Genomic DNA, 18,650 nt, shown 5'->3' with positions numbered 1-18,650 from the left:
TTATATTTTGAAATTGGGTCTCACTAAGTTGTGGAGGGCCTCACTAAGTAGCTGAGGCTGTCCGCGAACCGCGATCCTCTGGGCTCGGCCTCCGGAATGTTGGGATTACAAGCGTGCGCCACCATGCCCAGCTTTTATTCTTTATTTTGAAACTGGTCTCACTGATTTGCAGAGGACCTAAGTAGCTGAGGCTGTCTGCAAACCACGATCCTCCAGTCTCAGCCCCACAAATGCTGGGATTACAAGTGTGCGACACTGCACCACACCCGGCTTGTTGTCTGTATTCTTGATTGTTATTCTAACTGGGGTTAGATGGAATTTCAGTGTAGTTTTGATTTGCATTTTCCTTATTGCTAATGATGTTGAACATGTTTTCATATATTTATTGGCCATTTGTATTTCTTATTTTGAGAAGTGTCTTTTCAGATCCATTGTAGGGCAATATATTTTCAAATTGTGATTACCATCCATTAATGGATCTTGAAATAAATTTAGTAAATTTTAACCAATACTAAATAGACTTAAAAGAAGATAATATATTGTATTAAAATGCATCACTTTGTAAGTTACCAAAAATATGTCTATTTAGTTCACTTGCTTATTTTTTAATTTAGTTATCTCTTTTCTTAGTGTTACATACTGTGAGTTTTTTTTTTTTATATCCTATATATCAGTCCTCTTTTGGAGAAATAGTTAGAAAAAATGTTTCTCATGCTGTCTGCTCTCTGAGGTTTTTGATAGTTTCCTTTGCTGCACAGATGCTCTTCAATTTAATCCGATCCCATATATTGCACCTTTTAATTTCTTATGCTTTTAGGGTCTTGTTGAGAAAGTTTTTATCTGTGCCTATGTGTTGAAGTATTGGAACTATGCCCTCTTCAAGGAGCTGAAAGTTCTCTGGTCTGATTTCCAATTCTTTGATCTATCTTGAATTGATTCCTGTGCAGGGTAGAGTTTATTTCCATCTGCATATAGTTAACCAGTTTTGTTGAAGAGGCTTTTTTCAAGTGTATGTATTTGGCCTCTTTGTCAAAAGTCAATTGGCTGTAAGAGTGAGGATTTGTTTCTTAGTCTTCTGTTATGCTCCATTGACCCATGTGTCTGTTTTTGTGCCAGTACCATGCTGTTTGTATTACTGTAACTTTATAGTATAGTTTTAATTCAGGTATTGTGATGCCTCTTGCATGGTTCTTGTTGCTGGGAACTACTTTGGCTATTCTGGGTATTTTGTTGTTCCAAATGAATTTAAGAACTGATTTTTCTATGTCTGTGAAGGAAATTTAATTACCTTGGTAATTTAATGGGTAGTGCATTGACTCAGTAGCTCACTTTTAGAAGAATAGCGATTTTGATGATATTTATTCAGCCTATCCAAGAGCATGGGAGATCTTTCCATCTTCTAACGTCTTCTTTGATTTCCTTTTTCAATTTTTTGTAATTTTCCTTGTTGAAGTCTTTGACCTCCTTTATTAAGTTTATTCCTAAGTATTTTATTTTTGTGGGATATCTTAGAAGTGTTTTCTGAATTTGTTTTTCAATGGATTTAATTTTGGTATACAGGAAAGCTTCTGATTTTTTAAGGTTGATTTTGTATCCAGATACTTTGCTGAATTTTTTTAACAGTTCTATAAGCCTTTTACTTGAGTTATAGTATCATGCCATCTGCAAATAGGAATAGTACTCAAAAGAATTGAAACCAAAGTACCAAACTAATGCGTGCATATCTATCTTTATAGCCCACAATTCATAATTGCCAAACCATGGAATCAACTAAAATGTTCTTCAACAGATGAATGAATTACAAAACCATGGGATATGTACACAATGGAATCTTACTCAGTCATAAAGAACAAAATTATTGGATAGGGAAATGGATAGAACTGGATTAGTGAGATTAGTCAGTCACAGAAATTAAAAATTAGATGCTCTCCCTAATATGCTGAACCTAGGGAGAAAATGGGTTGTAGGAGGGACTCTAAACAAAGAAGGAGAAACTTTTGATGTGCAAATAATGTGACCTAACTGAGGAGGATGGGAAGTGGGAAGAGGGAAACTCCCTAATGCTTTTGATGTAGATTCACAAACATATCAAAGTCAATTAAGCTGAACATGAGAGTAGGGGAGCAGGGAGGGAAATGGGGTGGGAATTGGCAAAACATTAGATGTATAATATGTGAGCTGGGCGTGTTGGCGCACGCTTGTAATCCCAGCATTTGGGAGGCTAAGACAGGAGGATCTGGGTTTGCGGACAGCCTCAGCTACTTAGTGAGGTCCTCTGTAACTCACTGAGACCCTGTTTCAAAATAAAGAATAAAAAATAGGGCTGAGGGTATAGCTCAGAGGTAGAATGCCCCTGTATTCCATCTGCAGTACAAAAAAAATGTGTGATATGTGCATGAATGCCTCTATCATCTTGTGTCCCATTAAAATGTATAATTACAATGCACCAATAAAAAAGTTACCAAAAAAGTTAATTAGTTTTTATTTCAAAGAACTATAAGCCCCTCTTATATTCCAGTTACTCCTTAAACTTCCACATATAAGAGAAAACATATGACCTTTCATTTTCTGTGACTGGTTAATATCACTAAACATAATGTTCTCCAGGTCCATCTATGTCTGCTTTAACTAAAATATACTTAAGGATAATGTATTTTTTAAAAAACAAGAAATATAATATGTAATATATAGATTTTATTTTATAAAATCAACATTAACCAATAGTAAAAATTCCTCTCAAATTATTTATTTATTTATTTATTTATTTATTTATTTATTTAATTTTTGTGGGTCTGGTGATGGAACCCAGGGGCATTTTACCTCCGAGCTACACCCCTTGTCCTATTTTTTATTCCTTATTTTGAAACCGGGTCTCACTGAGTTGCAGAGGGCCTCACTAAGTAGCTGAGGCTGTCTGCGAACCGCGATTCTCCAGTCTCAGCCTCCCGACTGCTGGGATTACAAGCATGCGTCCCCATGCCTGGCCCTCTCAAATTATTTAAAAATATGCCTGTAATGAAGAAACTGACCATGTAATTAACATTACACAATGTTTCTCAAAGCCATTTATTTATTTATTTATTTATTTATTTATTTATTTATGGTACTGGGGATGGAACCCAGGGACATTCTACCTCTGAGCTACACCCCCTGCCCCTATTTTTTATTCTTTATGTTGAAACAGAATTTCACTATAGGAAGTTTCACTTCCTTAGTGGAGGGCCTCACTAAGTAGCTGAGGCTGTCCTCGAACCACGATGCTCCTGCCTCAGCCTCCCAAATGCTGGGGTTACAAACACGCAACATCACACCCAGCTCAAAGCCATTTTTTTAACTCAAAGTTTTTGATTGTATAAAAAGTGTAGTATAGTACTAACTGGTATGATTGATTTTTAATAGAAGAACTAGAAATAAGTAGGGAAAATATTATTTTCCTAAGTTATATTTGTTATTCTACTTTATTCTCAAAAATTAATTTGAACAACTAAACAAATCTGTTGAAAAAGTAAATAAACTTTAATAAACTAGCCTTTAATTGCAGTAGGGGGAAGCTACATATTCACATGTTCTTTCTCTTGCTGCCATGTAGCTCCTGTAGTAATAATGGAGAACTGATAGAACTCTTAAGCTGTAAGTCCTTATAAAGAAACTGACTATAAGGGGATATTACAAAACTTGAAGACTCCTGAGGAATACATTTGAAAGAATGAAGAGTATTTATTTTTCTTTATTTGACTCCTTTGTTTTCCTTTTCTAATGGTGGTTTGTGTTGAAAATGTTGTGAGCCTCTAATACCCAATCTAGGCACTGGACTACTTCATATGCTGGTTAATGGTACACTGAAATCTCACAAGTTTCAAAACCTCTATCAGGAGGATCGCATGGGTTTGAAGCCAGCCTCAGCTACTTAGTGAGGCTCTCAGCAACTTAGTGAGACCCTGTTTCCAAATAAAATATAAAAAAAGGTCTGGGAGTATAGCCCGGAGGTAGAAAGCCTCTGGGTTCCACCCCGAGTACCACACACACAAAAAAACCCTCTATCAATGTTTTATGGATCTGCAACTTAACCAATCTGTTCCTATATTATAAAAATAACTCAAATTTAGGCAATGATAGCCTGTAGTTAGAAACTTTCCTACTTTCTATAAAAGGCTTATAATTGCTGTGAAACTAATAATATCAGGATCATTACTGCAAACATTTCAAAATTCGATCTAGTTTCCGTTTTTTTAACACGAGGCCACAATAATTATTTGATATTTAAAAATTTAATGAACTTCAATGAGCTAATTAAAAGAACACTTTAGATGAATACAACAGGAAATTCAATTTCTCCCATTTCTTCTTCTCTTTTTCCTTATCTCATTTTTAGTATCAGAATGAACTGTAAAGAATGAAAAGGATTCAATGTACATTTTGGCATTATAAATTCACTGTGTATTCAGATGCCCATGGGCAGAACAAGACTTCTTAGGTCATTTTGTGTTCAGCATGCTCAGCTCAATTCCTGTTTCTCTTTCTCTCTCTCTCTCTTTTTTTTTTTTTCCAGTAGAATGTCAGTAAAACTTACTTTGAAGTGGATCAAAGAAAATATGTATACCTTATTGTGGCCATTTTTAAGCAAAGACTATTTCATTAGCTATTATTTTGTGTACAGAATTACACTTTAAGATAAATCTAAATATCATGTCTATGTTGTAAGGACAGCTTCTTAAATATATTTTGTCTTTTGATATTTTTAGAGGCATTTTTGACTATACTGTTAAGCTAGAAAAGATATTGGTAGAACTTTGAGTGTCCTCATGCATTATTTTTTATGAGAATTTAATAAGAAAGGAAATAATACCTTGCTGAATCTATTATTTACTTGAAATTTCTGATTCCTAGAATACTAAATAATTCACAAAAATCTGGAACTTTCTAGCTTTCTACACTCTTATAACAGTATTAGCTGTATAACTCCCTGACCAATAATGAGATTGACCTCAACCTTTCTTTGCTTCTCAAACTAAATGGTTACAAGCAGATTATAAGATTGAAACCGGCTATTGAAAAGCTATAAACATCACCCTTTAAGATAGCAAAGGCAATACTTGTATTTAATCAAAAGATTACTCAACTATATAAATATAAATTCAACTTCTAAAATAAAAATTGATATGAATTAGGAAGAAATTATCTCTTTATTCCCCACATATCAGCTCTTTCCCCATCTTATCTGTCTTTTGGAATACTTAACAAATATTACTAGTTGAATGACAAGTACCCATGTCTTAGCATTTTAAGATTCATGCATACAAAATCTCATCCCATATGGATGTTTTTAGTGGAACTTATTAAAACACAAAACCCAGTTTTATTTTCAGTAGGTGGGTTACTACTATGCACATTCTTGATCAGGCCTCTATGAATTGTTTGTAAGTACCAAAGTAGACAATGAAAGCTTTATATTCACTCTGTAATTAGCCAAAATATTTCTAGTTAAACTCTTGTAACGATCTGTTCTCTAGAATGAAATGAATGTAAAGTATTCTTTATCTTTTTGGTTTCATTCTTGCTCGTGTATTTATTCAAAAATAACCCTCTCAGTTGCTTTTTCACTGTTTTTTTGTGTTGCAGATTGAAAATGTTGATGTCTGCCTTAGTTTTCTAGCAGCCAGAGGAGTAAATGTTCAAGGCCTTTCTGCTGAAGGTAAGGAAAAGTACAAATTCCAGAAACAGTACTGATATTTCTAAAAGATTTCTTATAATGTTCAAAATGTAATATTGGAATATATAGCTCCTTAATATAATAAAAGAAACTGATGAATTTCTAAGATATCAGAAACATGAATATAACAAGTTATTACCATATGCTTTAACTATTTAATCATCTTTCAGATTTTGCTTAGACTGTTCTTTATATGACTGGGTATATGGGGCGCGGGAAGAATGTAAATCAACACAATGTCTATATGTTATTACTAGTGTTTAGTATTTTTAGATTCATAGGCAGGTAGATAAATGGTTAGATCGATTCTGGATAATACCTAGATATCAAAATGGTAAAAATATCATTAATGTTCAAATATTTTATAAGAGGCATTTGTATGATATTGTTAATAATTATAGTAAAATATTACTAAGTTTAAATTAGTCACTATGAGTTTGCAAATAATTAGAACAATAGTATTGGTAGCTGTAAAATATGAAGATTTTAGAAATCATTATAGATTAAAAGGTCTGCATTAAAATTTAAATATAGCTGAGTGGTAAAATTTCTAACTGCTTTTGTGAATTTTTATTTTTTCAGAGGCTTTCTTTATGTATAAAGGAAGCAAATATAGTAAACACTTACCTTACATAAGGCAAACATTGCTGTACTTAAGAGAACTACATGTTTCTGTTTCTATGTCTTTCCCTCCATCATATGTCATTCAGGTCATCTATTTTTTATGTCTTTTTCATTTATCACCTTAAATTGTATGCGTCAAATGTAACCAAGTATTATGAGGCTTTTTATCTTCTTAGATTATTGATAGTACAACTGCTAATAAAATATTTGAATTTTGATATTTTTCTAGGAAACTTTTCCAAAATTTTCAAATAGCATTAGTGAAAATCAGTTGCTAATACTATGAAATATCAAATCCTTTGGAACCTGCATCAAGAATAATACTTTTTAGATAGGATGATATTCTTAAAATCTTGGTAAAAAATTATAAATGCTTTGATCAATTTAACTTTTACTATGATTAATTTGCTTTGTAAAGCTTCTTTGTTACTAAACCTAGAAATATTAGTTCTAAGTTTTATTTATTTATTTTTTTGGTGGTACTGAGGATGGAACCCAGACCTGTTTTATATTTTATTTGGAAGCAGGGTCTCTTAAACCAGCCGAGGCTGGCTTCGAACCTGTGCGATCCTCCTGTCTCAGTCTCCCAAGTGCCGGGATTTCATGCATGCGCCACCACACCCAGCTTAGTTCTAAGTTTTAAAAATTTTGTTTTCATTAAAATAAGAAATTGTGTGCTTCTGAAATATAATGAACAATTAAGTTTATTTTTTCTATACTAATGTTTTAAGTTTTTTTTTACATTTATATTTTGTGATGTAAAATTATTGTTAGTATGCAGGTTTACTGAGAAATGAGAGACTTGAGAGTCCAAAGGAATGTTCCACTTGAAGCCTTTTTGAGATGGCCAGCAGTGTACCCTCAGCCTAGAAATCTGACTGGAGGCCAGGCAATAGTAACCTTTTCTAATAGCAAGGGACCAATCAGATTCTTACACATTTCAGATTAACCCAGTCAACACGCAAGCTACTGAAAACGAGCCAAATACAGAAGCCAATAAGCCATTAGTTAGCAGAGGACCAGGGTGGAAACACACAGCTGCAAGCCATACATGGTGATTACTGAGGCCAACCAGAATGTTGCGGTTAGTTGGATTACAAGAACCGCACGTTTTAAACTTGCACAATCAACTTTATAGTTATAAAATGGCAGAGAAAACAAAATGAAGATACTTCATTATAGATTTAAGAAAGCTTAGGTTCAAACCTAACTGGTGATTGTGTTCCTGGTAATTGTGAACAAAATTTCCTTGGATAATCTTTTGCTTTCTAAGTAGATAAAATGAGTCTAGAAAGGCCTTCATTGTTCAATTTCCATCTCTTCTTTCTCATATGATAACCTATAGAATGTAAGCCTATTGGTTTTCACTTACCTTTTTTTTTTTTTTTGCCATACTAGGGATGGAACCAGGGGCATTCTACCTCCAAGCTCCACCCCCAGCCCTTTTTTTTTATTCTTTATTTTGAAACAGGGTCTCACTGAGTTGCAGAGGGCCTTACTAAGTAGCTGAGGCTGGCTGTGAACTACAATCCTCCTGTCTCAGCCTCCTGAATGCTGGGATTACAAGCGTCTACCACCATGCCTGGCTCTTCACTTATCTTTTAAAAATATAGGAATGCTTAAAAATATTGATATGAATTAAACATATATAATAATTAAATATTGTTATGATTTTTAAACAAGATCATTCTGGTTTAGAGGGAAAATTAGTACTTTCTCACCACAACCTTAGATTTGTCAAGAAAACTTGCTATATTATAGAAACTGTAAGGACGGTCTGAGAGGAGAAAGGGACAGCTCAAAAGTACATTTTATGACTCATTCCACTGGGTGACCTGGTAAACCGTTTGAAAGCAAGAAACATAAGTAGTTTGTTAGTGTTTCTAAACTCCAAAAGGGGACATAAATTCTTGTCCTCAAAGGAAAATTATTTTATTGCATTTCTAAGTAAAAATTGTATTTAAAATCTGAGAGAAGTTTGTATTGTTTTATTTCAAGCTTTGCTCACGTCTCTTTCCCTAGTACTTAAATGATTATTACAGCCAGGCGTGGTGGTGCACACTTGTAATCCCCGTGCTTGGGAGGTGGAGACAGGAGGATCGCAAGGTTTGAAGCAAGCCGTGCTGGCTCAAGAGACCCTGTTTCCAAATAAAAAAGTATAAAATGGGTCTAGGAGCATAGCCCAGAGGTAGAAGGGCTTCCAGGAACCCTAGTACCACACACACAAAAAAATGATTTCTACAGAAGAAAAAAGTAGACTTGGTTATGGCTGACTCTGTGAATTTAATATTATTATTCAACATTAGAAAAACATATATAAGTCCCCAATTTGTTAGAACTAGACTTTCTTTTATATTTACTTTTTCTGTTATTTAGCATCATGTAAGCTAGACTTTATTACATAATAATATATAGCATGAATTAAAAATAAAAGGACTGGGACATTAAAAATTAACATGATATAGTCTGATTTTGGGGAGATACATAAATTTGGAAGATTTAGGTATAAGAACATATGTATAAATAAATTGGCTGTTAGGTGATTTGGAAAGAATGTTGAATGCTATAAATCCAGTTGGTATTCTGAGGTATGCCTACGCATCAGTATTTATAAATGCAAGACAGCCAAAAATAAATGGCTTGCTTTCTCTAGTTCATGGTCATTGCTAAGTTGGTAAATAGCTATGCATACTTGTAAGGAAAGCAGAGTTCTAAGGAGAATGATTAGTGCAAAAGAGCAAGCACACCCATGCTCAAGACACTAACTCCAGGACAATTGTAATGTAGAGTCAGTAAAGATCATCTCTGTTGGTTGAGCTTTGTCCTCTCTCTCCTCCATCCCTTCCTTCTCCCCCTGAAATTCCAAGTGACTTAAAAATGTTAGCAGGTTGCAGAAATTAAGATTTGTTTGTAACTATTACCAGGAGAATCAAGTCCTATTAATGTCTGTACAGATGAAGTTTAAAAGGATCGTATCAAATTTCAACATTCCATTTATCTGATCCTGCCTTTATATTTTCTACTTGCTACAGAAATAAGAAATGGAAACTTAAAAGCCATTCTAGGACTGTTTTTTAGTTTGTCTCGCTACAAACAGCAACAGCACCATCAACAGCAGTACTACCAATCCTTGGTGGAACTTCAGCAGAGAGTCACACACACTTCCCCTCCACCAGAAGCCAGTCAAGCCAGAACCCAAGATATGCAGTCCAGGTAAGAGAGGGAAGCAGACTATGCATTTAAAATTAGTTTGTCTAGATGAAAAATTGATTTGAAAGAATATTAATTAGCTCGAAAAATGCATGATTATCATTTTATCGGCGTGATGGGAATATTTGTCTAATATTACAGAAGTCAAAAACAGTGTTTTTTATGGTTGGATCAGCAATAGCTATCATTTTTTTTTAGAGGAACATTTGTTGTCTAAAGGTAATTGTTGTTCTGTATTAAGCCCTGTAAAGTGTCTTTGGTATATGTTCTGTGGCATAGCTACTTCCTCTTAAAATTACTTTAGCATTTCAAATCTGCTGTTGAGTCCTGGTCTCCTGTTGTATACTTTCCTTTGGTTGAAACTTTTGATAGACTGAATCTGTCAAATATATCAGGTCTGTTAAGCATAAGAGTTTGAGTGATTGGGAGTCTACTGTTTTTGACATGTATATATGTGTGAGTGTGTATTTATATGCACATACATGTATGTGTTTATCTAATGTGAGTCTCTTGGTATGTGTAGACACAGCTTTGCATGGGACACTCCCAAATTATGGCAACTCCCTTCTCTCATCTCAAACCTTTGATTCCCAAATTTGGTATTATATCAGTCAGTATTAAGAATTGGGGTACATGATTGTGGAGACTGGCTAGGCAACTCTGAAGTCTGAGGTGCGGCTCAGCAGAAAGGGCTGGCTGAAACTGCCTTCTCAGAAGCTGAAAATGTTTAGTAGTTTCTTCTCTCCAGGAAGCCTCTGCTCCCCTCTTATTACCTTTCAGTAGATTGAATCCAACTCACCCAGATTATCTAGGATCATCTTCTTAAATTCATTTGATGACTGGACTTTAACCACATCCCCCAAATATCTTCAAAGCAGTACCTTGATTATCATTTGATGGAACAACTAGAATTAAAACATAGCCTAATTGACACACAGCTGGGTGTAGTGGCGCACGCTTGTAATCCCAGCACTTGGGAGGCTGCGGCCGGAGGATTGGTTCAAGGACAGCCTCAGCTACTTAGTGAGGCCCTTTGCAACTCAGTGAGACCCTGTTTCAAAATAAAGAATAAAACATTGGGCAGGGGGTATAGTTTAAAGGTCAAATGCCTCTGGGTTCCATCCCCAGACCCGCAAAAAAAAAAAAAAAAAAGTGATCACAGAATGAAATTTAAGTTAATATGCTTCTTGCAAAGTGCTGTGTTTGTTCCTGAACAGTGATTGGGTACTGGTTTATTAACTCTATTGCATAAATATGAATTATTGTTGAGAAAGAGTATAAAAATTCTCATCATGTTAAAAATATATACATGTATTAAACAAATGTAAATATTTAGTTTTTTCCATCTTGGAAGCCAAGCATAAAAATGAGTAATACTTATCTTACCGTGTAGTTTGTTTTGGTAAAAAAAAAAAAAATAAATAAAAAAAAAAGTTGGCTCAAAAAAACTAAACTGAAGCTTCAAAAAACATTCACGAAGCACATACTACTTATTGTCAATTGTTTAACTATTCAGAAATCATGTTATCATTCAACCAGTTCTCACCTGAACCTGGCTTGTTACTTCGTAGTAAGCAATAGAGTGTGTGTGTGTGTGTGTGTGTGTGTGTGTGTGTGTGTGTGTTAGCTTGTAAATTCTGTTTTCTTTGGGAGATTTTTACTGGCCAATTAATTTTAAATGTATGAATAGTTATATGTTTAACAACAAAAGAAGTACATTAAAGGCCATGGAGTAAGGAGGGCTAGATTTTGTTGCTCAGTGATGCAGGTATTCTCTTCTTTAAACTCATCTTGGCTTCAGTGATGTCAACTTAGGTTGTACCAGAGTCAAACTTAAACAATTTTTGTAGTGTTAAGTTCTTGAGTTTTCTCTTTCTTTCTTTCTTTCTTTTTTTTTTTTTTTGTGGTACTGGGGGTGGAACCCAGGAGCTTTCTACCTCCGGGCTATACTCCTATACTCCCAGACCTATTTTTGGAAACAGGGTCTCACTAAGTTACTGAAAGCCTCACTAAGTAGCTGAGGCTGGCTTCGAACCTGTGTGATCCTCCTGTCTCAGCCTCCCAAGTGCGGGGATTACAAGCATGTGTCACCACACCTGGCTTGTTCTTGAGTTTTCTTAATAACAGAATTAAAAATAGGAAACATTTTTATTTACTATTATTTGTGTATAGATGATTGATATAAAGAGAGCAAGATGTTGAAAAATGCCAGAAATAATATTTACTAGAGTTTGGCTTAAACAATTTGAATAGACAGGAGACAAGAATAGTGGCTGAATAAAAGTAACTTAAAGTGATTTTGTACGAAGCATGTTGACTCTGGAAGTGATACGGAGTATCATTTGTCATTACTTTACCTCACACTGTTCCTGTATCTGCTATGTGGAACTTCATGACTAGAATTTCTTGCCCAGAATTTCTTGATAATTATGACTTTTTGAAAGGAAATGTTTCTTTTTGTATTCTTCTGAATATTCTTGACTGTTTAGAATCTGTAGAGCCTTTTTATTTATTTTATTTTATTTATTTATTTATTTATTTATTTTGGTGGTACCGGGGTTCCTGGAAATCCTTCTACCTCTGGGCTACACTCCCAGACCTATTTTATCCTTTTTATTTGGAAACAGGGTCTCTTGACTTCGAACCTGCATGATCCTCCTGTCTCTGCCTCCCACGCGTGGGGATTACAACCATGCACCTCCACGCCCGGCTGTAGAGCATTTTTAAGTATAAAGCTAGATATAATATTTATAGTTTTTGTACCATTTTTGTGGAGAGAGATTTTTATTTTTTATTGCAATGTTTTATAAAAAGGATCCTTTTCATCAGTGCCCTTTAAGATGGAGGGATACTGTTAGATGACTTTTTCTTCCTTAAATTGAATTTAATTGCTCTTCAAATTGACATTTAGTTTAATAAATATATGAAGAGTACTCACTTTACTAAATACAGTGCCCATGACCTTGATTTAGAAGAGTATACAGTTTTTATGAAACTTGTTGTAGATTTTGAAAACATAGTATATTTCAGGCACTAATACTTATTCATATAGATTTGATATATTGAATTACTCCATGAGTAGAATGTATATGGACTTACCTATAACGATATTTGTAAAGCATTTTTCAAAAACCCACAGTGAAGCCAGGAGAGGTGGCGCACACTTGTAATCCCCGCGTTTGGGAGGTGGAGATAGGAGGATCACGCAAGTTCAAAGCCAGTCGCACTGGTTTAAGAGACCCTGTTTCCAAATAAAACTATAAAATAGGTCTGGGAGTGTAGCCCGGAGATAGAAGGGTTTCCAGGAACCCCAGTACCACCAAAAGAAAAGAAAAAGAAAAAGAAAAAGAAAAAGAAAAAGAACAACAACAACAAAAATGCAGTGAGGTTGGGCGTGGTGGCACATGCTTGTAATCCCAGAATTTGGGAGGCTGAGACCAGAGGATGGCAGTTCTCGGACAGCCTCAGCTACTAGTTAGTGAGGCCCTCTGCAACTTAGTGAGACTCTGTTTCAAAATAAAGAATAAAAAATTGGGCAGGGGGTGTAGCTCGGAGGTTGAATCCTGCTGGGTTCCATCCCCAGACCTGAAAAAAACCCCAAAAAACAAAAACACAGTGATAACATATGTGGGAAAGTAATATAGTATCTTTGTGTTAAACTAAGATAATTAATACAAAAATCCTTAGTGACACTTTTGTCTTCATTTGCTGGAGGCATGAGTCACAAATCCTGATTTATAATGCCTTTGCATTGATTTTAAAGTTATTTCTAAGTAGTTTAAATGAAAGCTTGCTATAGTCTTGTGGATATTTTTCCAAACAATATTCTCAAGTTTTTCTCCATAGACTAATAAATTTATTAGGACACAGTGTTTTAGTTCAGTGAGAATGGCTCTTTTTTGTTCTCTTTATTTAAAATAAATTGGCATTATTTTAGGTATTTCCACAATATTTTCTTTATATACTTTTTAATTTGGTTTTGCTATTTTGAAATATCTCCAGATGTTTTCAATCAACATATTTCATTTTTACAGATATTTTAACCTAACAGTTAACAGGTAAAATATACAAAAGAAAAAATAAAAACCCAGACCAAGAGAAAGAGAGTGTTAGTAACAATCTTCTCCCGCCTTCACGCTCTCCACCATGTCTACACGAACACGTGGCGTGTGTGCACAATGTGAGCATGAGCACGTGTGTGTTCTGTTGGGGGGCACCTAGAACTTTAATCATTGAGTGTGTCTATAGATCACCACTAGAATCAGACTGAAAATATGGACCACAATTTCATCAATTGCAGATTATGTGGTTTGGGGCAGTTACAACTGTCCTGTATTTCAGTTTTCTTGTTTGCTAAAAGAGAATAAAAGCCGGCACCAGTGTCATGAGGTTGTTTCTGGGGTTGGGGAGGGTAACATGTACATATAAAACACTTTGAACTCACCTGGCACGTGTCAATCCCCTGGTCCAAATCTTACAAATGATCTCAAATAGTGTTTTCTTTCCACACCTTAGGAAACCTTTTCTAGTCACTTTCTCTGCCTGGACTGTTAGTCCCTCAATAGCTGCTTGGCTGACTCGCCTTCTTCAAGGTTATTGCTCACAGGTTACCTTCTCAAGGACATTTACTGTGACTATACTGCACTTTAAAAACCACAGTCTGCTTATCCTCACTCTGTATTGGACTTTGCAGTACTTGCTTTCTGTCCGTAGTTCCAATAACTCTCTAATTTTAAAATTACTCTTTTTGTATGTTCATTCTCTATACTCCCCCCATTCTAGAATGGAAGTTCTGTGAGGACAGCAGTCATTCGCTGTTTTTATTACTGCTGTAGTCCAAGGATTAGCATGGAGCCTAACACATGCAAGGTCTCAGGGATTTAAATCTAAAATGCAATATATATCAATGCTTTAAGAATTAATGATGAGTGTTATTGTTACTTTCATTTTTTTTTTTTTTGCAGTACTGGGGACTGACTCTAGGGGCATTATACCTCTGAGTTATACCTCCAGCCCTATTTTTCATTTTATTATTTAGAAGTAGGGTCTCACTAAATTGCAGAGGGCCTCACAAAGTAGATTAGGCTGGCTTTGAACCTGCAATTCTCCTGTCTCAGCCTCCCAAGTACTGGGATTACAAATGTATGCCACCACACCCAGCTAGTTGCTTCCAATTTGAAGTAGGACAAATTTTTTATAAGATTTACACTGATGCAAATACAAAAAGACAAATAACACATGTCCTTATTATATGATTAAAAGTGAAAAAAATTAAGAGTTGGAATCATAATCACTGTCACTAATGATTAAGTAGAAGTTGGAGGAAATCCTATTTCTTATTCTAGAATACAAAGTAAAAATGTATCCTGTAATTTTTGAACTTAGAAAATCATTTCATCAGTGATTAATACCTCAGACATTTAGGACATTTCTGCTAATCATAGTTTTGCAACAATTAAAGTTCTAGTTGAAATTTAAAAAAATGTTAAATTTCACTAAAACTGTATATACCTGGCACATGAAATTAGCCAACACTACAGTAACGGAGTACATGATTTTTCTGAAAAGACCTTGCAGTGAAAAAATTATAAAATTAAAATTTATTTTTCTGATGTACTAATCTAGTTATATATCAAGATATGTGGAGATTAGCACTTATTTACAAAAAAGGCTTAAAAGGGGAGGTGATTTTTCTTAAAATTTAGTCTTATTAGTTTGACTTTTGTCCAGATTATGAAATTACTTTTTGTTGCATTATTAAGTAGTTGCTGGTTTTACCACCTCACAAATAGTAGTAGCTAACTCATATGAATAAATATATTTGTTTATGCTTTATAGAATTAAAAAATGTAAAATAAAACATTTTGAATGTGAATATGGAGGTAAGAAATTACATAGATGATAGAAGTGACATAAGGGAGGATCATAAGTCTTTGTAAATTAAACATAAGGAGTTATTTGGGGAATTAGAAAGATTATATTCTCCAGAGATGGCCATTTGCTCTTCTGCTTATCGGTTTTTTAGGAACAAATAGAAATATATCTGCATTCCGTATAGAAGATCTTGTTCCTACAGGACTCTCAAGTTAAATTGTGAACTCCCTGGACACATGTTCTCTCAGTGACAGTTCCCTTCTAGGCCCCTGGCCAAGGTCCCCCTGACCCCTACCACACACATTGCTTTTGGAGTACTCTTCCAATTCAGGACATTTGCCTCCCAGGGTATCTTTTCCAGGAAACATCATTTCCTTCTGGGAGATTCACTCTAAAATTGGGACGGTTTACAGCTTTTCAGCCTGGGGTTATAAATCTTGAAAAGTATATAAGGAAGTTTAATTTAAGATGACAGGGATGCTTTGGTAATTTAAGCCCTTGTGAACCTGGCTTCAATTAGTTGCTTGACTTGACTCTATGTTGTGGTCTATAGTGTGTTCTTTTTAAAGTCAGTGAATAAATTAAACTTTAAACAAAACAAAACAAAAAAGGAAGAGGGACATTTATAAATCTTAAAAAATTGGAATTTTCTTATTCCTAGAGAGATATAATTGAAAATCAAGACATTTTCCTTTGATAGAATTTGTAAACCAAGAGGAGACATATCAGAGTATATATCAAAAATGTGTTTTCATCTGGAGTTCATCCTATGACCCATTTCTTCCTAGCTCTCACATATTAGGGAAAGCATCTTATTTCTTATTTTTTGTGACTGACTAATCTCACTTAGCATAATGTCCTCCATTTCCATTCATTTCCCTGAAAATGATGTAATTGAGTTTTTTTTAATGGCTGAGTAAAATTCCATTGTGTACATATCCCACAGTTTTGTAATCCATTCATCTGTTGATGGACATTTTGACTGGTTCCAAAGTTTGGCTATGGTGAGTTGTGCAGCTATGAACATAGATACACATGCATTAGTTTGGTAGTTTGGTTTCCTTTCTTTTGGGTAGATACCCAAAAGTTGTATTGCTGGATTGAATGGTAGATTTGTTCCCATTCTTCTGAGGGAGAAGCAAAAAAATGTGTATATACTTTTTTGAGTATGATATAAAAATGTGTGTATAAGTATACATGTGTGTGCCCACTAGTGTAAAAACACATGTGTATACTTTGGTTACATTCTCTGCTTTCATTCAATTATTTAAAAAGCCTGTGAAATCTCAGTGAAGTGGAACCCACTACTGATTGTGACCTGCTCATATAGCAGTGTTCTACCTTTAATATTAAGTGGTATTAATAGAGTAGCTATTTTCATCTTTCCTTCTTCCACTCTAAGATCATGTCACATTTATAATAAAATACATTGGCCCACATTAGAAACATTACTGGCCTGATCACCATTCCACCTTTTGTCACATTTTCTTTTTAAAATTATTTTATTGGTGCACTGTAGTCATTCATCTTAATGGGATACAAGATGGTGGAGACATACATTCACACATCACCCAATTAGCCCTTACCTAATTCTTGCCCCACTTCCTTCCCCTCCCTCCTCATGCTTGGCTTAGTGATTGACTTTGATATGTTTGTTAAAGTACATCATGTGCATTAGAGATTTTCCCTTTTCTCCCCTCCCATGCCCTCAGGTCACCTTATTTGTTCATCTATAGAATCTCCTTCTTCATCTAGAGTTCCTCCTATTACCCATTTCTCCATAGCTTTCACATATTATAGGCGTGGTTGTGCACACTTGTAATCCCTGCACTTGGGAGATAGAGACAGGAGGATGGTGCAGGTTTGAAGCCAGCTTTGCTGGCTTAAGAGACCCTGTTTCCAAAAATAAAATAGGTCTGAGAGTGTAGCCTGAAGGTAGAAGAGCTTCCAGGAACCCCAGTAACCGCCAAAAAAAAAAGAAAAAGAAAATATGTGTGTGTGTGTATGTGTGTGTGTGTGTGTGTGTGTGTGTGTGTGTGTGTGTATTTATGATATATTTATGAGACATTTAGTATGTTCCAGATAATATTACAGGCTCTGGAGATATGGAAGAAGATATATTTAAAAATCTTTGCTTTTTTAAACTTCCATTGTGGTAATGAGATGCAAACAGTAAATATTAATTAAATATGTAACGGTAATTTGATAACTAATAATGGAAAAAGTAGAAAAGATAGTATCAGATACATCAGAGTAATGTTTTTGCAAATTTATATAGGATATTGAAGGAAGTCCTCACTGAGACTGTCACACCAACCAAAGAGAATGAGAGAATTTGCTTTTTGGTTATATGTGGCAGATTATTCAAGTTGAAAGAAGAACAGGAGCTCAAACTTTGAGACAAGAACCTATCTAGTTTATTTATAGAAAAGAAAATATCCCTATTGGGCTTGATCAGAGGAAAGGAAACAGAAGAATATCAGCATAAGGATCAATTGTTACCACCTCAGATTATTATGCATGAGGAGGGGTGGGATTTCTGGACATTATAAAAACCTCACCATGCAGCAGCTTCTCTCTTTTTGCTCCAGGACCAGCTAGCTCTGTGACCTCTTGGTGAACCCACCCCATAAAACCCAATATGCTCACCCTATGTGTGTCTCCCAAATGAAATCTTTCTTTTGGGGAGACAAGAACCAAGAGAAATTCATAACCCTGTGACACAAGCCTAGTGAACCCACCCAATAAAACCCATTATGCTCTGGGAAAAAAAAGAGTAGGATATAATTCAGACAAAGACAAGACATTAGTATGGCTTAGTCACCATGGTAAGGGCTTTGACTTTGACCCCTGGAATTATCAGAAGTGACTGTGTGCCAGTAGAAGGGATGCAAATGGGCGTAGACATCAAGGGATCACTCTGAAGAAGGTAGTAGTAGTAAAAGATGATATAGTGAAAAATCACAAAGTAAACCTTGGACTACCATGGTACAAATGGGGTGAAGAATTTGAATTTTAATTGTATTTTGAGGACAGTCTCAGTAGAATAAGCTAGAAGATTTGAATGGTATATTGGTTAACAGAAGATTCTAACATTATTATTATTAGCAATTAAAAACGATATTTCCATTTACTGAAATTTAGAAAAGAATGTAGCAAAAGCAGGTTTGGATATCACTTATTGGCATGTTTATTTTGAAATATCTCTGAGATAAATCTGGTGGAGAACATT

General features: G+C 34.9%; 1 protein-coding gene across 3 annotated transcripts in view; it reads left to right on the top strand.

Annotated features, from left to right (window-relative positions):
- Nucleotides 1-18,650, top strand: part of NAV3 (neuron navigator 3) — a gene marked incomplete at both ends in the record, with an annotated part of 410,033 nt that overhangs the window by 142,078 nt on the left and 249,305 nt on the right. For all 3 annotated transcript variants that reach the window (XM_080705150.1, XM_080705149.1, XM_080705148.1), the window contains 2 exons: nucleotides 5,620-5,692; nucleotides 9,367-9,547. In XM_080705150.1, the coding sequence (XP_080561276.1) occupies nucleotides 5,620-5,692; nucleotides 9,367-9,547 (254 nt within the window). The remainder of the gene's footprint in view (nucleotides 1-5,619; nucleotides 5,693-9,366; nucleotides 9,548-18,650) is intronic.

This window comes from Muscardinus avellanarius (assembly GCF_963383645.1).
Source record: "Muscardinus avellanarius genome assembly, chromosome: 11".
Classification (NCBI taxonomy): Eukaryota; Metazoa; Chordata; class Mammalia; order Rodentia; family Gliridae; genus Muscardinus; species Muscardinus avellanarius.
This window is presented reverse-complemented; position numbering and strand designations above follow the sequence as displayed.